The sequence below is a fragment of the Ranitomeya variabilis genome, chromosome 4 (assembly GCF_051348905.1).
Source record: "Ranitomeya variabilis isolate aRanVar5 chromosome 4, aRanVar5.hap1, whole genome shotgun sequence".
NCBI classification, from domain to species: domain Eukaryota; kingdom Metazoa; phylum Chordata; class Amphibia; order Anura; family Dendrobatidae; genus Ranitomeya; species Ranitomeya variabilis.
In genome coordinates this window covers 691,243,449-691,264,605 of record NC_135235.1, presented here as the reverse complement: position 1 = coordinate 691,264,605, position 21,157 = coordinate 691,243,449, and the positions used below count along the sequence as shown (strand labels likewise).

Below are 21,157 nucleotides of genomic sequence, written 5' to 3'. Positions count from 1 at the left end.
TGCAGTCCTCAAAGTTTTGTAGGATGGTACTTATATCTGACATCCATGTCCACTCCTGAGGTCGAGGTCTTATGTGTGGAGTCTGAACTGAATATCGACGGCCTTGTTGAAGCTGGTAGTCAACAACTGCCATCTTCTGCTCACAAGTCCTTTCCAACATATGCAGTGTAGATTTCCAATGCGTGGGGACATCACATACCAGTCGGTGATGCGGAAGCTGCAAATGCTGCTGTAGTATGGCAAGGGCGGCTGAATCTGTAGCTGACTTTCTAAAATGGGCAGACAGACGGCGTACTTTCACTAGCAGCTCCGGGTAGCTTTTCAGAAAATGTTGAACCATGAGATTAAGCATATGGTTACGGCCATTGTCACACACAACCATACCTGGCTGTAGGTTCAGCGGTGTCATCCAAATATCTGACTGCTCTTTCAGTGCTGCCCATAACTCTTCTGCATTGTGCGGTTTATCACCTATGCAGATTAGCTTCAGCACTGCCTGTTGCCGCTTGGCTGAGGCAGTGCTGCAGTGCTTCCAGCTTCTGACTGATGTGTTCATTTCAGAGACTGAGGCTGAAGAGGAGGAGGAGGTGTAGGAGCTGTAGACTGTAGGGCAACCCTGATTGACGTAGGGCCTTCAATCCTCGGCGTGGGAGGATGTGTTCCATCCCAAGGTCTGACTGGGTCCCGGCTTCCACTATGTTAACCCAGTGTGCTGTCAGTGAGATGTACCGTCCCTGCCCACAGGCACTTGTCCATGTGTCTGTGGTTAGTTGGACTTTCCCAGTAACAAAGTTTGTTGAGGGCACGGGTAATGTTGTGGGACACATGCTGGTGTAATGCCGGTACGGCACACCGGGAGAAATAGTGGCGACTGCGGACCGAGTACCTTGGGACGGCCGCCGCCTTCAGGTTGCAGAAAGCTTTCATCTCAATGAGCCTAAAAGGCAACATTTTTAGCGCAAGCAGACGAGAAATGTTAGAATTAAGTACTGTGGGGCATTGGCTGGGTATTTCCGCTTGCGTTCTAATGACTGGGGTATAGACAACTGAAGGCTGGGCTGGGACAAGGACGTGGACAGGCTTGATGATGGTGCTGGTTGACTGTGGGCACAGACAGGTGCAGGGCTTGAGGCATCTTCACAGGCATTGTGAACTGGGGATTGGCTTCTATGCAAAACAGTGGAAGAAGCAGTGTTGTCACCTGCAGACAGTGTCCCTGGAGCCTGAGGTTCAGCCCACAAAGTTGGGTGCTTAGCTGCCATGTGTCTAATCATGCTGGTGGTGGTCAGGCTGGTAGCTTTGCTACCCCTGCTAAAGCAGGCATGGCAAGTGCTGCAAATGGCCTGTTTGGGGTTATCGGCAGAGTCTTTAAAAAATAACCAGACTCTGGAAGATCTAACAGTTGGAATGGCAACTTTCGTCATGTTGGTGTTACAGGGAATGGATGCACGCCTTCTGTCTGCGGCCACCATACTGCTCCTTCCTGCCTGTTGGGGTGATATGCCTACTACACCATGTGTGCTGCTGTCTTTGCTCTGCATGTCCTCCTGCCAGGTTGGGTCAGTCACTATGTCATCCATCACCTCGTCTTCCAAATCAGCACCCTTCTCCTCCTGCTAACTTTCTGGCAATTGTGTCTCATCGTCCACCTCTCGTGACACTTTCCCACCATCGCCTTCGTGTGACTGTGGCTGTTCATATGTTTGGGAATCGCTACATGCGATCTCATCTGGCCCCATTTCAAGTTGACCGGCCGAGAGTCCAGAATCTTTAAAGGGAAAACTGAACAGCTCTTCGGAGTGTCCAAGTGTGGGATCAGTTGTCTTGGGGCACTCGGCATGGTGGGAGGAAGGAGGATCAGGGTGAGGAATATCTGGTCCGCAATCACTCAGACTTGACCGTGTGGAAGACGTGGTGGCTAAGGGACTGGAAGCATTATCCGCTATCCAACCAACAACCGTTTCACACTGCTCTGGCTTCAATAGTGGTGTGCTGCAGTCCCCTAGAAACTAGGACAGGAAGGTCGAGCGCGAAGATGTGGGTCTTTGCTGTGGACCACTTTCAGCTTGGCCTCGTCCTCTGCATGCACCATCAGCATCAAGTCCACTTCCTCATCCCTTTCCCCTTGCCTTGCCCATTTTAAATGGACTACTGAAATATGTGAAAACCCCAATACAAATGGATTTATTTGTAAAAAAATTATGTGGTCAGTATGCCTGCTAAGCGAAGATTTTTCCACCACAGATACACCAGGCCCCAGCCTGACATAACAGACTGTATTCATTTTTTTTTTTTTTTTAATGTTTGGTGGTAATTTTTGAAAACAATAAAAAATGAGTAGAACTATGCAACGTATGCCTGCGAATGAAAGATTTTTCCACCACAGATACACCAGCCATCAGCCTGAGATAAGACTGATCTAAATGTGGCCTTGATTTTTTTTATTTTTTTTTTATTTTTTTTTGGGGCACACCAAAATTGCGTCGACAAGTTGGCTATGACACACAAAAAAGGAGTACTAAAATTGAAATATATTTTGCGCAATGATAGGCGATGCGTGTGGCGTATAACTCACAGTGATAAATCTAAGAACTGTAGCTAAATATTTTTGGGCTAGCTACAGACTTTTGGGGCAGCAAAATGGTGTCCAAAAATGTTGTAAGACTCTACAAAATATTAGATTGCACCAAAAAAAAGGACAGATTTTTGGGCGCACTCACATCTGATGCCTGGGACAAAAATAATTCTAAGATTTGCACACTTTTCTATTACAATGACCTGGCTGTAGTCTGCAGCGTGCCAAGCAAATAAATGTGAAAAAAGGGGCCTATGGTTTTCCTTTAGAATAAAATGAGCAGGTATAAGCAGAAAAAAAACCAAAAATGGATAACTGCAGCTAGGTAAATAGAAAATCAGCAGCAGACAGTAATGGAGCTTTTGGAGGTATGCAGTGAGATCTATGTTCTCGCATACAGTGCCTGCAGGCTTTGCACTTATGTGGATATGCGCACATAGACTCCCTTGCCTACCAAGCGCTGCAATCTCAGGACCCCCGAATTAGCCCTTAAAAGGAGTGTTGGTTTCTCAGGATTTGTGGACTGCACACTAGCAGACCCACAGTATTAAAAGGACGATCCTGGCCCTATCTCGGTAGCAGCTCTCCCTACACTACCTAAGTCCGGAGTAGAATGCGGTGAGCAGGGCGGCGCCAGATCTCTTATAGACCTGATGACGCTGTGCGGCCATCCAATCACTGTAATACCACAACAAAGATGGCTGCGGCATTACAGTGCATGGCAGACAATCACTGCATAGTCATTGGTGCTCTAAATAGCGCCAAAATTGCAGGGCGGAGTCCCGAGCTCCCACCGAATAATCCTGGAAATACTCGGTGCTCGCCAAGTACACCGAGCACAGTGATACTCGGGCGAGTACCGAGTAGTGGAGAGCACGTTCGCTCATCACTAACGGAGACCCTTTCTTGGCCACCACACACAGTATTATCTGGAATCATTCATATAGACGGCCGGTGGTGATGGAGTCAGTGACGGACTCTGGCCAAATATGTTTCTAGAGCCGTAGTAGAAGATGAAGATGTCGTCCTCATCATGAAGTAGTTATTTCTCCTGTCACGTGTAATGAATATCTCCTGCAGTATTGCTAATGCCGATTCCAGTGTTGGTAAATGAGACGAGAATTAGCATTATGGAAGATGAGTCTATGAGAAACGTATTCAGCTGCCGACTCCGAGGAAGAAACTGCTTGTTGTCTGAGACCTAAAATATATAGGTTTTATTAGTAGATGTAAAGAAGAAAACTAAATACTGTAAATTAATAAATCTCATATGTTTTCATTATTATCTCCAGTAACTGTATTATTACACAGGATTTTTATGATGTTACATCGGCTCATCTTCTTCTAAATCAGGTCTCTACAATATCGGATCCTCTCAGTGAAGATCTTCTGTATAAGAGTCTTTTCCTGATTGACCCATCAAGGATTCATATGGACAGAGAGAAGATGGCTGAGAGGATATTCTTCCTCACCCTAGAGATCCTCTTCCGGCTTACTGGAGAGGTGAGAGATTCTGGTGACGTCACATTACATCATTCTTATGTATGGGAATAACAGATGGACAGAACTCAAGAGGTGAGGAGTCTGGAAATGTCTGTTGTGAGATTTATTAATGTGTCTCTCCATTACCAGGATTACACAGTAGTGAAGAAGACCTCTAGTGAGCGCTGTCAGGACCTTGTGTCTGAGGGATGCAGAAGACCCCTGAGCCCAACCACGGGGCCTCCACCTCCTCCCCTGATACATGAGGACATCAATGACCAGAAGATCATAGAACTCGCCTACAAGATGATTGAGCTGCTGACTGGAGAGGTGACACTGCTGGGAATTCTGGGACATTATACAATAACGCTATGAAGGGATCAGGAGAATGACAGTATCATTGTATGTGTCAGGTTCCTATAAGGTGTCAGAATGTCACCATTTATTTCTCCATGGAGGAGTGGGAGTATTTAGAAGGACACAAAGATCTGTACAAGGACATCATGATGGAGGTTCCCCAGCCCCTCACATCACCAGGTAATAGACAAGACTCAATACACAAGACCTATAATTATCTGTATGTAAAAAAATGAATTAATTCCCTGTATGTGTTTCCTCCAGATCTATCCAGTAAGAGGACAACACCAGAGAGATGTCCCCGTCCTCTTCTTCCACATGAGTGTAAACAAGAAGAACCCAATGTTCCTCAGGATCATCAGGTAGATGGAGAGAAGGTGTAATGAGATCTCCCCTATGATGTGTAGACGGCTGTGAAGGTCTTGTGCTCAGTCTTGTTTTATCCACTAGTATTACATGTTTTATACTTGTGTAATGAGAACGGTGGAGATGGCAGGATTAGAGCTGATCATAGATGTGACTTCTCCATCTGTCTGTGACTTTTGCAATATTTGTTTCAGAGTGAAGATCTGACCCATATTAATACTACAGAGACATATGTGAGTGGTGATGAGCAGTGTAAAGAGGAGATTTCTACATATGACTCCCCAGGTGAGTAGTAACCACTAAATGCAGAGAAGTCACAGATTCTTCTCAGTCATCGGCTGTGGCTGCTTTATCGGTGGTGTAGTCCGGCCATATCCCAATTGTGTGATGACCGTTTTCCCTCTAGACCACAGCATTCTCCTCCACCCAAAAATGTTAAAATGACTTTGGGCATTGAAAGCTCTTTTCTATAGAATTTACAACCTGGAGGATCCACCTACCCCCTGGGATTAAGAGACGCTGACCGTTACCTGCCCAGACTTGTAAACTACAAAGCCAAATGACAGCGTACATAGAATGTACTGACAAGTTAGGAAATTACTTGAAGAAAAATATTATGTTTGGCCCTGTGGAGGTCGGCTCACTTAGCTGCTAGACACAGGCACCCGTGGGTTAAAGTCTCTGGGTAGTTTATTGTATCATAAACCGTAAAATGGTAACAGAAAAAAACAGCCTTTCTGGCTCAAAAGGAAACAAAAAGTCCATAAACAATCCAGCCCAACACTCCTAGGCCAACACATATGGCAGCTCTATCAGGAGCGTCAGCCTAGGGCTTGCTTGCCTCTACTCAACAAACACAAATAAATGGCTGGACATTTATTTCCCTCCAGCTACACCCTGGTGGTGGAGATATGGTGGGTAGGCGTCCTGCCCATCTCTGAGCTACCCACCATGAAAGCCATGCCCATATAGCGACTGGATTGCTCTCAGCACATATCATGCTGGAGAAAACACTTATGGCTTTCACATCACACAGGAAAGCATGGAAAGCAACCTTTGTGACACATACATCCCCTCATGTATGACGTCCGTGATACTGTCACAGCCCGTAAGAGAAAGTGGAGGGTAATGATGCCTCTGATTTTCTAGATCCCTGATATCTTATTGGATGAATCTACCTTCTCCCCAGGGTCCTAATGACTGCGGTTGTAGTAGTCTCCACTGCGTCCAAGCCAGGCAGACTCCAGCCTCTACTTCAGCTAGATGTGCTTCCTTGGACATGCATTCAGCTGAAGTGTATTGCAGCGCACAGACACATCAGGTCCGTGCGCCACAATACACGCTGTCAGCCAATCAGAGACGAATAGCTCATGTCAGCGTACATGTGCCGGGGGGGCACATGGAAGTGACGTCAAGCAGTCCCTTCGCTGGTATGCTGAAGTCAGCTACAGGCTTCAGAAGTGGACACCATGTGGCAGTGGAGTGCAGGGAAGGTGAGTATTTATTTTTCTATCAGTGAGTACACTGTGACCATATTACAACATGTATGGTCATGGGCTTTGCATTATACCACTTGCTACTTGTATGACTATGGGCTGTGCGCCTATACTTATATGGAGGACTATGGGCTGTGTGCTATAGTACATGTATGACTATGGGCTGTGCGCTATACTACATGTATGACTATGGGCTGTGTGCCTATACTATGTGGAGGACTATGGGCTGTGTGCCTATACTATATGGAGGACTATGGTCTGTGCATTAAACTTCTGCTGCGGCATCTTATGTTTCTATGTTCTCGCCTGGTGAGTATAATGTTGTTGGGTTTTTTTCTATACAACCCTAACAGTGTATGTATAATTTATGTATAATATATATAACTGCTCAAAAAAAATAAAGGGAACACTAAAATCCCGCATCATAGATATCACTGAATGAAATATTTCAGTGTCAAGTCTTTATTCATTACATAGTGGAATGCGTTGAGAGCAATAAAACTTAAAAATGATCAATGTAAACCAAAATGAATATCCCATAGAGGTCTGGATTTGGAATGATACTCAAAATCAAAGTTGAAAATCAAATTACAGGCTGATCCAACTTCAAATGCCTCAAGACAAGGAAATGATGCTCAGTAGTGTGTGCGGCCTCCACGTGCCTGTATGACCTCCCTACAACGCTTGGGCATGCTCCTGATGAGGCTACGGATGGTATCCTGAGGGATCTCCTCCCAGACCTGGACTAAAGCATCCGCCAACTCCAGGACAGTCTGTGGCGCAACGTGAGGTTGGTGGATGGTGCAAGACATGACGTCCCAGATGTGTTCAATCGGATTCAGGTCTGGGGAACTGGCGGGCCAATCCATAGCTTCAATGCTTTCATCTTGCAGGAACTGCTGACACACTCCATCCACATGAGGTTTGGCACTGTCCTGCATTAGGAGGAACCCATGGCCAAGCGCACCAGCATATGGTCTTACAAGGGGTCTGAGAATCTCATCTCTGTACCTAATGGCAGTCAGGCTACCTCTGGCAAGCACATGGAGGGCTGTGCGGCCCTCCAAAGAAATGCCACCCTACACCATTACTGACCCACTGCCAAACCGGTCATGCTGAAGGATGTTGCAGGCAGCAGATTGCTCTCCACGGCGTCTCCAGACTGTCATGTCTGTCACATATGCTCAGTGTGAACCTGCTTTCATCTGTGAAGAGTACAGGGTGCCAGTGTCAAATTTGCCAATACTGGTGTTGTGTGGCAAATGCCAAGCGTCCTGCACGGTGTTGGGCTGTGAGCACAACCCCCATCTGTGGATGTCGGGCACTCAGACCATCCTCGTGGTGTCAGTTTCTAACCGTTTGTGCAGACACATGCACATTTGTGGCCCGCTGGAGGTCATTTTGCAGGACTCTGGCAGTGCTCCTCCTGTTCCTCCTTGCACAAAGGCTGAGGTAGCGGTCCTGCTGCTGGGTTTTTACCCTCCTACAGCCCCCTCCACATTTCCTGGTGTACTGGCCTGTGTCCTGGTAGCGCCTCCAGCCTCTGGACACTACGCTGACAGACACAGCAAACCTTGCCACAGCTCACATTGATGTGCCATCCTGGATGAAATGCACTATCTGAGCCAATTGTGTGGGTTGTAGAGTCCATCTCATGCTACCACGAGTGTGAAAGCACAACCAACATTCCAAAGTGACCAAATATCAGCCAGGATATTGGCACCCGCCCAGGCTAAAAACATCAGCTCTCAACCGTCCCAGAAATGGCGCATCTTATAGATGCTCCAATTCTGACACTTAGCTTCACTCTTCCCACTTGCCCTGTAGTGGTGGCAAGTGGGGTTCATATTTGTGGGGTTGATGTCATCTTTGTATTGTCAGGTGACATCAAGCCCACAGGTTAGTAATGGAGAGGCGTCTATAAGACACCTATCCATTGCTAATCCTATAGTTACATGGTAAATAAAGACACAGCCAGAATAAAGTCCTTTATTTGAAATAATCAAAATGACTCTTTTTATTAAATCTTAATTTACCATACTTACTGAACACCTAATCCCCGACGCCCTCGTCTCCTGCAACAAAAATAAACTAACATATAATACTATCCTGTCTGACGTAGTCCATTTAATAACGAGTGTCCCACGACGATCGCATGTGTCGAACAGTCACATTGGGAGATGTGACTGCTCTACCTGGCCTCCGGCGATTCACTGACAAGAGGTAATTGCTCCTGGAGTGTATCACAGCCGCTGTGAGATTTCACCGTAGTTCATCAGCTGATCAGCTCCAGTGCTCTCACTTACGATACCGCTGCGTGGGAAAGTTCTCACGCAGCGGTGCAATAAGTGAGAGCATCGGAGCTGATGAACTCCGGTGAACTCGCAAGGCAGGTTTATTATTTTTGATTGCTTGCAGGAGACACGGGCGTCGGGGATTAGATGTTCGGTGAGTATGTACTCTGTATGTAATCATGTAAATGTTTTAAAATATTTTTTATTACAATTGAACACAGGCATCGGATGATGAGACTATTCTCCCAGCATTGGCTCATGCTGTCTCTGTTATATGTGACAGCAGACATAGCCGGATGGGAGTAGTAGTCCCATCAAACGACGCCTAAGTACAATCACTATAAGCTGTTCGTCGGGTACACACACAGACATCCGGGGACAGGCGCAGACAAACGCACATATTATCCACTCACACACACATTCTCCGTCCACACTCTTCCTCCTTCTGACATCATTTCCTTTGACAATTCTGCAGCATTTTTACATCAAATCTGCAGTGAATCTGCAGTAAATCCGAACCTTTTTACACCTGTAGTTTTGCTGCAGAGTTGACTGACTCAATGGAAGTCAATGGGTGCAGAAACGCTACAGATACGCAAAAAGAATTGACATGCTGCGGAAAATAAAACGCTGCAAATAGGACCAACAATAAGGTTGTATCTGGCAGCTTCTAGCAATATGCTTTGAGCTTTAGTAGTCTGTGATGCTTTCAAATTGGCTGAAGTAGTAAGCAGATTACTTCAGCTGGACAGCACACACACCCATACAGCCAGACTAGATGGTACTACAGGTCCCAGCAACCCTTATCATAGTGGCTGGACAGACCCTGCACCACCCTGAGCTTCTGGTTCCGACATCTCCATCACCAGAATGAATAAGGCCACTCCTTGTGAAAAAAGAAGACGTTGCAGGAGCAGATCCCGATGGAGATGGTGACTATTTTGACTCCACAGCCGTTTTCAGGAAATTACACATAGTGAATAGATTGTGCTCCAGGAGACACACACACCGTAAATTAAGTGGGTTCTTCTCACTATAGTAATGCCAAATGCATGGATGCTAAATGTCATTTGTTGACAGTGCAAGGCTCAGAAGCAAGGGGGAGATTTGACTTTGGAAGAGACTTCGGTTAATGGAAGCCATGTTCAAGAGTCTTTGAGTCACTAATAATTTGAAAACCTCTGTTTTTTCATTATGATGGATGATGATGGAGCTGAGTGGGGACTTATTTTTTATGAGATCAGTCGAACTTTTTATTGGTATTATTTTCTCCTACATAACATTGTTTGGTGGCTTTTTTACCATATTTGGGAGTCAGAATGAGCAAACAGTTGAACACCATGCTCCACTGGTTCATCCTATGAGGTTTTCTATTAGACTGTGAACTTTCATTGTCTTAGTAAAGAATTTAATTTTTTGTACATAACTTGCCATTTTTACTAACAGTTTAACCCCTTAACAACCAGAGCTTTTTTGGTTTTGCATTTTCATTTTTTGCTTTCCTTTTTCCCAGAGCCATAACTTTTTTTATTTTTTTTGTCAAAATGGCCATGTGAGGGCTTTATTTTTGCGGGACGAGTTGTACTTTTGAACGACATCATTGATTTTACCATGTTGTGCACTAGAAAACTAGAAAAAAAATTCCAAGTGCGGTGAAATTGCAAAAACAAAGTGCAACAACACACTGTTTTTTTTGTTTGGCTTTTTTACTAGGTTCACATAATGCTAAAACTGACATTCCATTATGATTCTTCATGTCATCGTGAGTTCATAGACACCAAACATATCTAGGTTCTTTTTTATTTAAGTGGTGAAAAAATATTCCAAACGTTGTTAAAAAAAACAAATTGCGCCATTTTCCGATACCCATAGCGTCTCCATATTTCATGATCTGGGGTTGGGTGATGGCTTATTTTTTTGCATGCCGAGATGAAGTTTTTAATGATAGGTTCTTTTGCTCGCCCGTTATTACATTTTAATGCGATGTCACAGCGAAACGTAATTCTGGCGCTTTGACTTTTTTTCTCGCTACGCCGTTTAACGATCAGGTCAATTCTTTTTTTTTTTTCGATGGTTCGGGTGATTCTGAACGCAACAATACCAAATATGTGTTTGGTTGTTTTTTTTTTGTGAATGGGGCGAAAGGGGAGTGATTTGAACTTCTTATATATTTTTTTTTTTTAGTATTTTTAAACTTTTTTTCACTTTTAGCATGCTTCAATAGTCTCCATGGGAGACTAGAAGCTGCTATAGCCCGATCGGCTCTGCTACATAGACATGATGATCAGATCACCTCTATATAGCAGAATTACTCACTTGCTATGAGCTCCGACCACTGGGTGGTGTTCACAGCCAGCCAGCACTGACAACCATAGAGGTCTCCAGGAGACTTCTGGTTGTCATGCCAATGAACCGGTGACCCGCGATCACGTGACGGGGGTCACTGGTGGGTGGATTTCTGGCCCGATGGCCGGAAGCGCGAGTTAAAAGCCACTGTCAGCTGCATTTAACGGGCTAATAGCCGAGAGTGGATCGCGATTCCACCTGCAGCTATTCCGGGCACATGTCAGCTGTTCAAAACAGCTGAGATGTCCCGGGAAAGATGTGTGCTCACCACCGGAGCCCACATCAAAGGGAGGGAGTTCGACGTCAGCGTAAATTTATGCCCAACGTCAGAAATTTACAAAAATATAACATTTTAAGAATATTTTATTCAAAATAATATTTGGTTTTATTCTTGCCAGATGACGGCACCAGGAGATCAGAGGAACAGCTGACATCTACAATTTTTAAACCAGATGATCTTGAGATCTCACCGGATACAATTGAAGTGAATGCCAATACTCCAGATATAACATCATCCCTTTACACCAAGGATCTGTCATCTGATCCTTTGAAACAGGTCCTGTCTTCTGATTCATTACCGACTACTAAGGAAAATGCAAGTCATGAAATAAGCATTAGAAAACCAACTGCTCCTAAACCAAAGGAGCCATTGTCAAGTTCAGAATATGGAAATAGTTTTCCCCTTGAAAAGGCTTTTCTTAAACATCAAAAAATTCACACAGTGGAAAATAGATGCTTTTGTTCCAAGTGTAGGAAATGTTTTAACCAGAAATCGGATGTTGTTAGACACCAAAGAACCTACATAGGGGAGAAGCCTTTTTCATGTTCAGAATGTGGGAAATCTTTTACAAAGAAATCAAATCTTATCAAACATCAGAGAACTCACACAGGAAAGAAGGCTTTTTCATGTTCAAAATGTGGGAAGTCTTTTAAATGGAAAACGAATCTTGATAGACACCAAAGAACCCACATAGAGGAGAAGCCTTTTTCATGTTCCGAATGTGGGAAATGTTTTAAATGGAAAACAAATCTTGCTAGCCACCAGAGAACCCACACAGGGGAGAAGCCTTTTAGTTGTTTAGAATGTGGGAAACCTTTTACAGAGAAAACAAATCTTATCACACATCAGAGAACTCACACAGGGGAGAAGCCTTTTTCATGTTCAGAATGTGGGAAATGTTTTATAAAGAAATCAAGTCTTATCACACATCAGAGAACCCACACAGGGGAGAAACCTTTTTCATGTTCAGAATGTGGAAAATGCTATAACCAGAAAGCGCATCTTGATAGACACCAGAGAACCCACACAGGTGATAAGACTTTTTTCTGTTGAGAATGTGAGAAAATGTTTTGTACAGAAATCAACTCTTCGTAGTCGCCAAAGAAATCACACACGGGATAAGCTTTTTTCATGTTCTTAATGTGAGAAATGTTTTAACTGAAAAATTGTATCTTCTTAAAGTGGTTGTTGTGGCAATCCCTTGTCATTCCTCATGTTTGGCCTGGCTAAAATAAAAAATCATACTCCCCTTGCAATTTGGTGATGTTCCAGCGCTGTCAGCATTCGCTCAAGTTAGGTTGTTACATCACATGAGCCCTTCACCCAATGAGCGCCAGCTTCAGTGTCCCCGTCTTCAGACTTATTGAACACCAACACTAAGCCAAGGCTGCGGCTGCTCTTACTTCTTCTTGATGTCTGATTTGTCCAAAGGTGGGTACAGTGATGCCAGAGCTGATTGGGCTCAGGGCTCACATGACATAACAATCTTATATGAGCCCCAAGAATGCAAGTGTTGACACTACTGGAATGGCACCGACATGGGAGATTATTTTTTTTTATTTTAACAGAACCGAACATGTATGTGCATGCAAATGTGCATATGTAGTGTATGTGTAGTATACATGTAGTGTAGTATATGTGTAGCAGAGCTGTGTGTTTATGAAGATATGCATATGTAGCAGACAGGGCTGTGGAGTCTACTCCAAACCTCTGACTCCTCAATTTCCCTGACTCTTGGCTCCACAGCATTACCTCACTACTGAGCATGTACATAAAGTGCAGCACAAATTCATCTCAAGAGAACAGACATTTATAGGACATTTCATAGCTTTCCAAAATTCTTATGAAAACATTTACAGCACATCCTGCATTATACTCCTGTACCCAATTTATTATATATTTTCGGAGTCGGTCCATTTTATACAAACTCCGACTGCACCAAAATGGACACGGATTCAACAACTCAGACTCCGCAGCCCTGGTAGCAGAGCTGTGTGCTTATGTAGCAGAGATGTATGGGTATGTAAATGTGCATATGGAGCAGAGCTGAGTGTGTGCACTGTCCATGCAGCAGTGTTGTGTGTATATATGTGCGCTGTAGAGTGTTCATTAATATTCCTACTGTGAAGCTGTCTGTGAATAAAACACATGGTGCGGAGAAACACGAACAAAAGATCTATTACTTCCATATTCTATCCTAGAGCTTTAAAGTTTGTAATCTCCACCCCTCCACTTTACACCATCGGGGAAGATTTAATTGGTAGAAAAAGTGTTTTCCCTTTTTTCTGTTGTGTAAACCTTGGATACTTCTTATGGTTAGGTGTGTATTATAGTCCCAAAAATATAGTATATTTGGATAAAAAAAAATATATGCAGTTAGTAATGTTTTTAATCCAAAACGCAATAGTCAATTTGCAGTCAATATTTCACATTGTTACACAGAGGGTGAAATAAGTATTGAACACATTATCAAGTACAGACTTTTCAGCATGTGACGTGGGGTGCGCCTGCAAGGGCTAATTTATATTCTCTCACTCAATACAACACTCAACCTCAGTTCCAGGCTATAATGTTAGCGTATATCACACCCCAACACCGTAGACACACGTCGGTTACAGAACACGCTGCCACCACTCCTCAAATAAACGGGATGATGAATCCCTGTTATATATTTTACTGTCCGACAATCATGTCACACGCTATCTTTTCTTTAGAGCACGCAAGGTTCAAACTTATTAAAGATCTTAAGCCTTAATATAGCATATTGTGTCTTCAGAGAGGAAGAGGACTTGAACTCTAGTGCCACCAATTGGAAGCAGCAATGCTACAAGTCTATATTGAACCTTTACTGAGCTTTTTAATATGTCTTAGGATAAAAGCCAAATCAGAACCTCAATTTGCAGACACTGTGTTTCAGGATATTGCCCCTTGTCAGTACAAAGTATGAGATCAGATTTGGCATGGTGAGAGGCTAAGACTGGCATCTAAGGGGTAAGATTTATGGAATCTCAATTTTCAGACACCGTGACAAATCACGGACGGACGAGGGGCAATACCCTAAAACACTGTGTCTGTGATTCTGATTTGGCTTTTATCCGAAGTCATATTGCAAGGCTCGCTAAAGGGTCAACATTGTCTTGTAGCATTGCTACTTACAATAGGTGGCAGTAGAGTTCTACTCCTCTCCCTTTCTGAAGAGACACTTTGCATATTTAATTTCCCAGAGAAGCTTGCAAGGCGTTTAAAGGGAATCTGTCACCCCCAGGGCCTATTAAGGTAAAAGAACCACCTTCAGCAGCACTAAGGCTGCATTCTGTGAAGGTGGCTCTTATGTTTAGTATCCATAGGAATGCTGAAATAATCACTTTTATAAATTTCGCGCCATACCTGTATTGCGTCAGGGAGGTATGATTTCTCCCTCACTCAAGCGCCTCCCAGCCGTCCATCATCCCACCAGGTGCCACCTCCTCTCTGTCTTCTGCCGGCAGCTGCGCTCTGCAATTATTTCTCGGGCATGCGCCTTTCGCGCTGCCCTGGAACTTACATCAAGTGATGTAAGTAGATCGCGCCTGCGCACAGCGCCAGATTCCCAGCCCCGCAGTGTAAGTACATCATAACACACTGCGGGGCAGTATCTGGGGCCTTCACAGAATGCAGCCTTAGTGCTGCTGAAGGTGACTCTTTTACCTTAATAGGCCCTGGGGGGTGACAGGTTCCCTTTAAGTCCATTTATACTGGCATACCAGACCTGGCACGTCATGCTGCACTTGGAAAAATCTTACCCCTTAGATCCCAAGCTTTAATATAAAAAAAGACAGTGCCTACAAATAAAAAGGTAAAAATAAAATGACATACAAATATGCAAAATGGAGAAATAACAAATACCTTAATGTTTCCATCTACAGTTATGTTCTGCTTCTTTGAGGGAAGGAGAATTAATTATGTTTCATTTTGGCATATGTAGGCCCTCACATGTGAACAACTTTCTCTTGAGCACCCATCTTTTATATGCCTGGTCCTGGTCTCATGTTTCCAGGATGGCCTGGATTATAATATTACAATTGCTGGTCTGTCACTGGATCCTGGGCTAATTTAGGGGTAAGCATCTTGCATTTAAAATAGTTTGTGCCCTGACTACCCCACTCAGCATAGTAACTAAAGGACTATTCAGCCTGGCTACAATCACCATCTGTCAACACTTTGAAGCATCTTCACATTTCTTAAATCAATATTGGACTCTGTGTCAATAATGAGGGGAGCTGCTGCATATTTAGCGGACACCTCTATAGACTCTGTGAGACTTACAGCAAGGTCGGCTTCATTTTCAAATGCAGCCAGAAGAGCTCTATGGCTCAAGTGCTGGCCAGGAGACCTACAAACTAAAGGTACCGTCACACTAAACGATATCGCTAGCGATCCGTGACGTTGCAGCGTCCTGGCTAGCGATATCGTTTAGTTTGACACGCAGCAGCGATCAGGATCAGGATCCTGCTGTGATGTCGCTGGTCGCTGAATAAAGTTCAGAACTTTATTTGGTCGTCCGATCGCCGTGTATCGTTGTGTTTGACAGCAAAAGCAACGATACCAGCGATATTTTACACTGGTAACCAGGGTAAACATCGGGTTACTAAGCGCAGGGCCGCGCTTAGTAACCCGATGTTTACCCTGGTTACCAGCGTAAAATGTAAAAAAAACAAACAGTACATACTCACATGCGTTCCCCCGGCGTCCACTTCCCACACTGACTGAGCGCCGCAAAGTGAAAGTGAAACCACAGCACAGCGGTGACGTCACCGCTGTGCCCTGCTACTGCCGGCGCTCAGTCATTGCAGGAAGCGGACGCCGGGGGACGCATGTAAGTATGTACTGTTTGTTTTTTTTACATTTTACTCTGGTAACCAGGGTAAACATCGGGTTACTAAGCGCGGCCCTGCGCTTAGCAACCCGATGTTTACCCTGGTTACCCAGGGACCTCGGCATCGTTGGTCGCTGGAGAGCGGTCTGTGTGAGCTCTCCAGCGATCAAACAGCGACGCTGCAGCGATCGGCATCGTTGTCGCTATCGCTGCAGCGTCGCTTAGTGTGAAGGTACCTTAAGACAAAACTATGCTCCATACCATGTGAGGGAGAATTTTTGTTTGGGCCTACCCTAGATGACATTCTCAAAAAGGCCGTAGACAAGAAAAAAGCCTTCCCTGGGTTTCCTAACCAATCTTATAGACGGCCCTTTCAGAGTAGACAATTTATGCGTAAACGCCCCCCAAAAAAAACAAAAAGAAGGATGGGAGGATAAAAGATTTAAAGGGAGAGGCTTCGTGTTCAACAAACCGAATAATAAGAAACAGTCCCAATGAAGGTACGCCCCAGGTGGGAGGGAGGCTGACATACAGTTATATGAAAAAGTTTGGGCACCCCTATTAATCTTAAGCTTAATGTTTTATAAAAATTATTTTTTTTTGCAACAGCTATTTCAGTTTCATATATCTAATAACTGTTGGACACACTAATGTTTCTGCCTTGAAATGAGGTTTATTGTACTAACAGAAAATGTGCAATCTGCATTCAAACAAAATTTGACAGGTGCATAAGTATGGGCACCCTTATCATTTTCTTGTTTTAAATACTCCTACCTACTTTTTACTGACTTACTAAAGCACTTTTTTTGGTTTTGTAACCTCATTGAGCTTTGAACTTCATAGCCAGGTGTATGCAATCATGAGAAAAGCTACTTAAAGTGGCCACTTGCAAGTTGTTCTCCTGTTTGAATCTCCTCTGAAGAGTGGCATCATGGGCTCCTCAAAACAACTGTCAAATGATCTGAAAACAAAGATTATTCAACATAGTTGTTCAGGGGAAGGATACAAAAAGCTGTCTCAGATTTAACCTGTCAATTTCCACTGTGAGGAACATATTAAGGAAATGGAAGAACACAGGTACAGTTCTTGTTAAGGCCAGAAGTGGCAGGCCAAGAAAAACATCAGAAAGGCAGAGAAGAAGAATGGTGAGATCAGTCAAGGACAATCCTCAGACCACCTCCAGAGAGCTGCAGCATCAACTTGCTGCAGATGGTGTCACTGTGCATCGGTCAACAAGGAAAAGCTGTATGGGAGAGTGATGTGAAAGAAGCCATTTCTGCAAGCACGCCACAAACAGAGTCGGATGAGGTATGCAAAAGCACATTTTGAGAAGCCAATTTCTTTTTGGAAGAAGGTACTGTGGACTGATGGAACCAAGATTAAGTTGTTTGGTCATACAAAAAGGCGTTATGCATGGCGGCCAAAAAACACAGCATTCCAAGAAAAACACTTGCTACCCACAGTAAAATTTGGTGAAGGTTCCATCATGCTTTGGGGCTGTGTGGCCAATGCCGGCACCGGGAATCTTGTTAAAGTTGAGGGATGCATGGATTCCTCTCAGTATCAGCAGATTCTTGACAATAATGTTCATGAATCAGTGACAAAGTTGAAGTTACGCAGGGGATGGATCTTTCAGCAAGGCAATGATCCAAAACACCGCTCCAAATCTACTCAGGCATTCATGCAGAGGAACAATTACACTGTTCTGGAATGGCCATCCCAATCCCCAGACCTGAATATCATTGAACATCTGTGGGATCATTTGAAGAGGGCTGTCCATGCTCGGCTACCATCAAACTTAACTGAACTGGAATTGTTTTGTAAAGAGGAATGGTCAAAAATGCCTTCATCCAGGATCCAGGAACTCATTAAAAGCTACAGGAAGCGACTAGAGGCTGTTATTTTTGCAAAAGGAGGATCTACTAAATATTAATGTCACTTTTCAGGTGAGGTGCCCATACTTATGCACCTGTCAAATTTTGTTTGAATGCAGATTGCACATTTTCTGTTAGTACAATAAACCTAATTTCAAGGCAGAAACATTACTGTGTCCAACAGTTATTAGATATATGAAACTGAAATAGCTGTTGCAAAAAAAACAATTTTTATAAAACATTAAGCTTAAGATTAATAGGGGTGCCCAAACTTTTTCATATAACTGTACTTTCTTCAGGCCTGGGAAAAAATATCAGGAAGCACGTGGACACTAAATATAATAAAGATGGGTCTAAAATTAAAGTTTCATACGATGCCATGCCACCATTTTGAAAAACACCACAGAGGAAATCAGAGGTCGAACAACTGGGCCTGCAAAAGGAAATATACAGTCTTCTTACAAAAAATGTCCTACAGGAGGTTCTACAAAAGGACACGGGTTTCTACTCCCCTCTTTTTCTTCAAACGAAGCCAGATGGGACTTTCAGAACAATAATAAATTTGAAAAAATTGAACAAATACCTAGTGACCCAGAGTTTCAAGATGGAAACAATAAAAACCTGTGTCAGAACCCTTCATCCGTCTTGTTTTATGACCGTAGTCGACCTAAAAGACGCATACTACCATGTGCCCATCCGAGTTACCGGAAATACCTCAGAGTGGTGGTGATAATGCAAGGGGAACTGAAACATTATCAATTCAGAGCTCTCCCATTTGGCCTTGCCATAGCCCTGAGGGTGTTTACGAAACTAATGGCAGAAGTGATGGCCCACATAAAGGAACAAAACGTGCTAATAGTCCCATATCTGGATGACCACCTAGTAATGGGCAGATCCTCACGCCATTGCAGTCAGCAGTTAGACAAGGTGATAACAGCCCTGTCAAATCTGGGTTCGATGTTGAATCTAGAAAAATCCAGAATTATTCCAACACAAATACAACAGTACTTAGGAATAATGATAGATTCAACGAAACAAGAATGCCGTCTTCCAGGTATGAAAGTTTCCAACATGATACAACTAATAGCCCAATTAAGACTTTCGCCAGTCATCACTTTGCGGAAAGCAATGTCCGTGTTAGGATCAATGACAGCCTGTATTCTAGCGGTCCAATGGGCTCAGTATCACTCCAGAAATCTCCAGTGGGAGATATTAGAAGCAGAGTCCCGCTTAAAGGGGGATTTAGAAAAGCACTTAAAAATCTCACAAACAATATGTTCCCTAGCTTGGTGGATGGACCCGCCCAACCTCACCAGAGGTGTTCCATGGGTATGGCCAGTTTCTGTAACCCTGACCATGGATGCGAGCCCATGGGGTTGGGGGGCTCATTTAAGCAATCAAATTGCCCAAGGGCCATGGTCAGAGAGAGAAAAACTCTTCTTCTCAAACATGAAAGAACTCTTGGCAGTAGAATACGCGCTCAACCACTTCCTAGTCTCCCTCCGTTCCCATCACGTAAGGGTGCTTTCAGACAACAGGGTGGTGGTGGCATACCTGAATCATCAGGGGGGAACAAAGTCCCAGTCACTGATGAAGGTGACGAAATCTATCATGTCACTAGTGGTAGCCAATCTGTCCTCTCTGTCAGCCCTTCACATCAAAGGGACAGAGAATCAGACGGCAGATTTTTTAAGCAGAACACAGTTAAACCAGGGGGAATGGGAATTGAACCAGGAGGTATTCCACCACATAGTGGATTGTTGGGGAGTTCCGGAAATAGATTTGTTCGCAAACAGTCTAAACCGGAAGACACAGGCATTCTGTTCAATCAACCCACGGGGGAATCCAGTGACCCTAGACGCCTTTCTAATTCCCTCGAACTTCCAACTAGACTATGCCTTTCCTCCGATAGCATTAATTCCATTAGTTCTGAAGAAGATCCCGGAGGACGGAGCAAGAGTAATTATGATGGCCCCGTTTTGGCCAAAAAGAGCATGGTTCCCATGGCTACGCATAATGTCTATAACAGAACCATGGGTTCTCCCAAATATCCCAAACCTTCTGCATCAGGGTCCAATAAATCATCCGCAAGTAAAAAACTTGCATATGACAGCCTAGCATTTGAGAGGGAACTTTTAACAAAAAGGGGGTTTTCTTCAAATTTTGTTTCAACCCTTTTGTCTAGTAGAAAACCAGTAACTACCAGAGCATATGGGAAAGTCTGGAAAAAGTTCCACTCTAATTCAAATGTCAGCTTGTCGGGAGAGATCCTAATTCAGGAAGTACTAGAATTTCTTCAAAAAGGATTAGAAAAAGTGTTAGCAACATGCACCCTTAAGGTTCAAATCGCAGCATTAGGCGCCCTATACAACTGTGACTTAGCAGGGAATCACTGGATAAAAAGGTTTATTAAAGCCTCAATTAGATCTAAACCAGTCGTACATCACACTTCACCTCCCTGGGACCTAAACCTAGTACTTTCTGCACTAACTAAAGTGCCTTTTGAACCCTTGTCTCAAGCTTCTTTAAAAATAATTTCCCTGAAAACCTCTCTTCTGGTAGCACTAACCTCAGCCCGCAGAATTAGTGACTTGCAGGCTCTATCAGCTTACCCGCCTCTAACCCAGGTACTAGAGGATAGAGTAGTCCTTAGGACTGATCCATCCTACCTTCCTAAAGTGGCATCACGGTTTCATAGATCTCAGGAGATATCCTTACCATCTTTTTGCCCAAATCCCAAAAATGAAAAAAAAAATCTCTACACACACTAGATGTTAAGAGATGCCTGACCCAATATATAACAGCCACAAGGGATTGTAGGAAAGGTAGGTCTCTGTTTTTGTTTTCAGAGCCCACACAAAGGACACAAAGCATCAAAAGCCACGTTGGCGAGATGGGTAAGGGATGCAATCACCCTGGCATACTCCTCATCCAATGAAGCTGTTCCAGACGGGATCAGAGCTCATTCAACCAGATCGGTGGCAACCTCTTGGGCAGAGAGAGCAGGAGCGTCAATTGACCAGATATGTAGAGCAGCCACTTGGTCTTCTCCCTCTACATTTTTCAAACACTACCAACTGGACCTATCTTCCTCTTCAGACCTAACTTTCGGTAGAAGGGTCCTAGAGGCAGTAATCCCACCCTAATACACATTCTAGGAAATTCTCTCCGTAGTGCCGTCACGGGGGTAAGAGAATATCATAGTTACTCACCGATAACGGTATTTCTCTGA

At 43.9% G+C, this 21,157-nt stretch overlaps 2 protein-coding genes across 3 annotated transcripts in view; one reads left to right on the top strand and one right to left on the bottom strand.

Annotated features, from left to right (window-relative positions):
• The window catches only part of LOC143767066 (uncharacterized), a 50,409-nt gene extending 36,684 nt beyond the window's left edge, over positions 1-13,725 (top strand). Inside the window, exons 9-14 of the mRNA XM_077255088.1 lie at positions 3,935-4,078; positions 4,208-4,387; positions 4,471-4,594; positions 4,679-4,776; positions 4,975-5,065; positions 11,315-13,725. Coding sequence (XP_077111203.1) covers positions 3,935-4,078; positions 4,208-4,387; positions 4,471-4,594; positions 4,679-4,776; positions 4,975-5,065; positions 11,315-12,249 — 1,572 coding nt within the window. The 3' untranslated portion in view covers positions 12,250-13,725. The remainder of the gene's footprint in view (positions 1-3,934; positions 4,079-4,207; positions 4,388-4,470; positions 4,595-4,678; positions 4,777-4,974; positions 5,066-11,314) is intronic.
• Positions 1-21,157, bottom strand: part of LOC143767640 (uncharacterized) — a 430,474-nt gene that overhangs the window by 232,605 nt on the left and 176,712 nt on the right. The gene's annotated exons all lie outside the window — the stretch shown is intronic.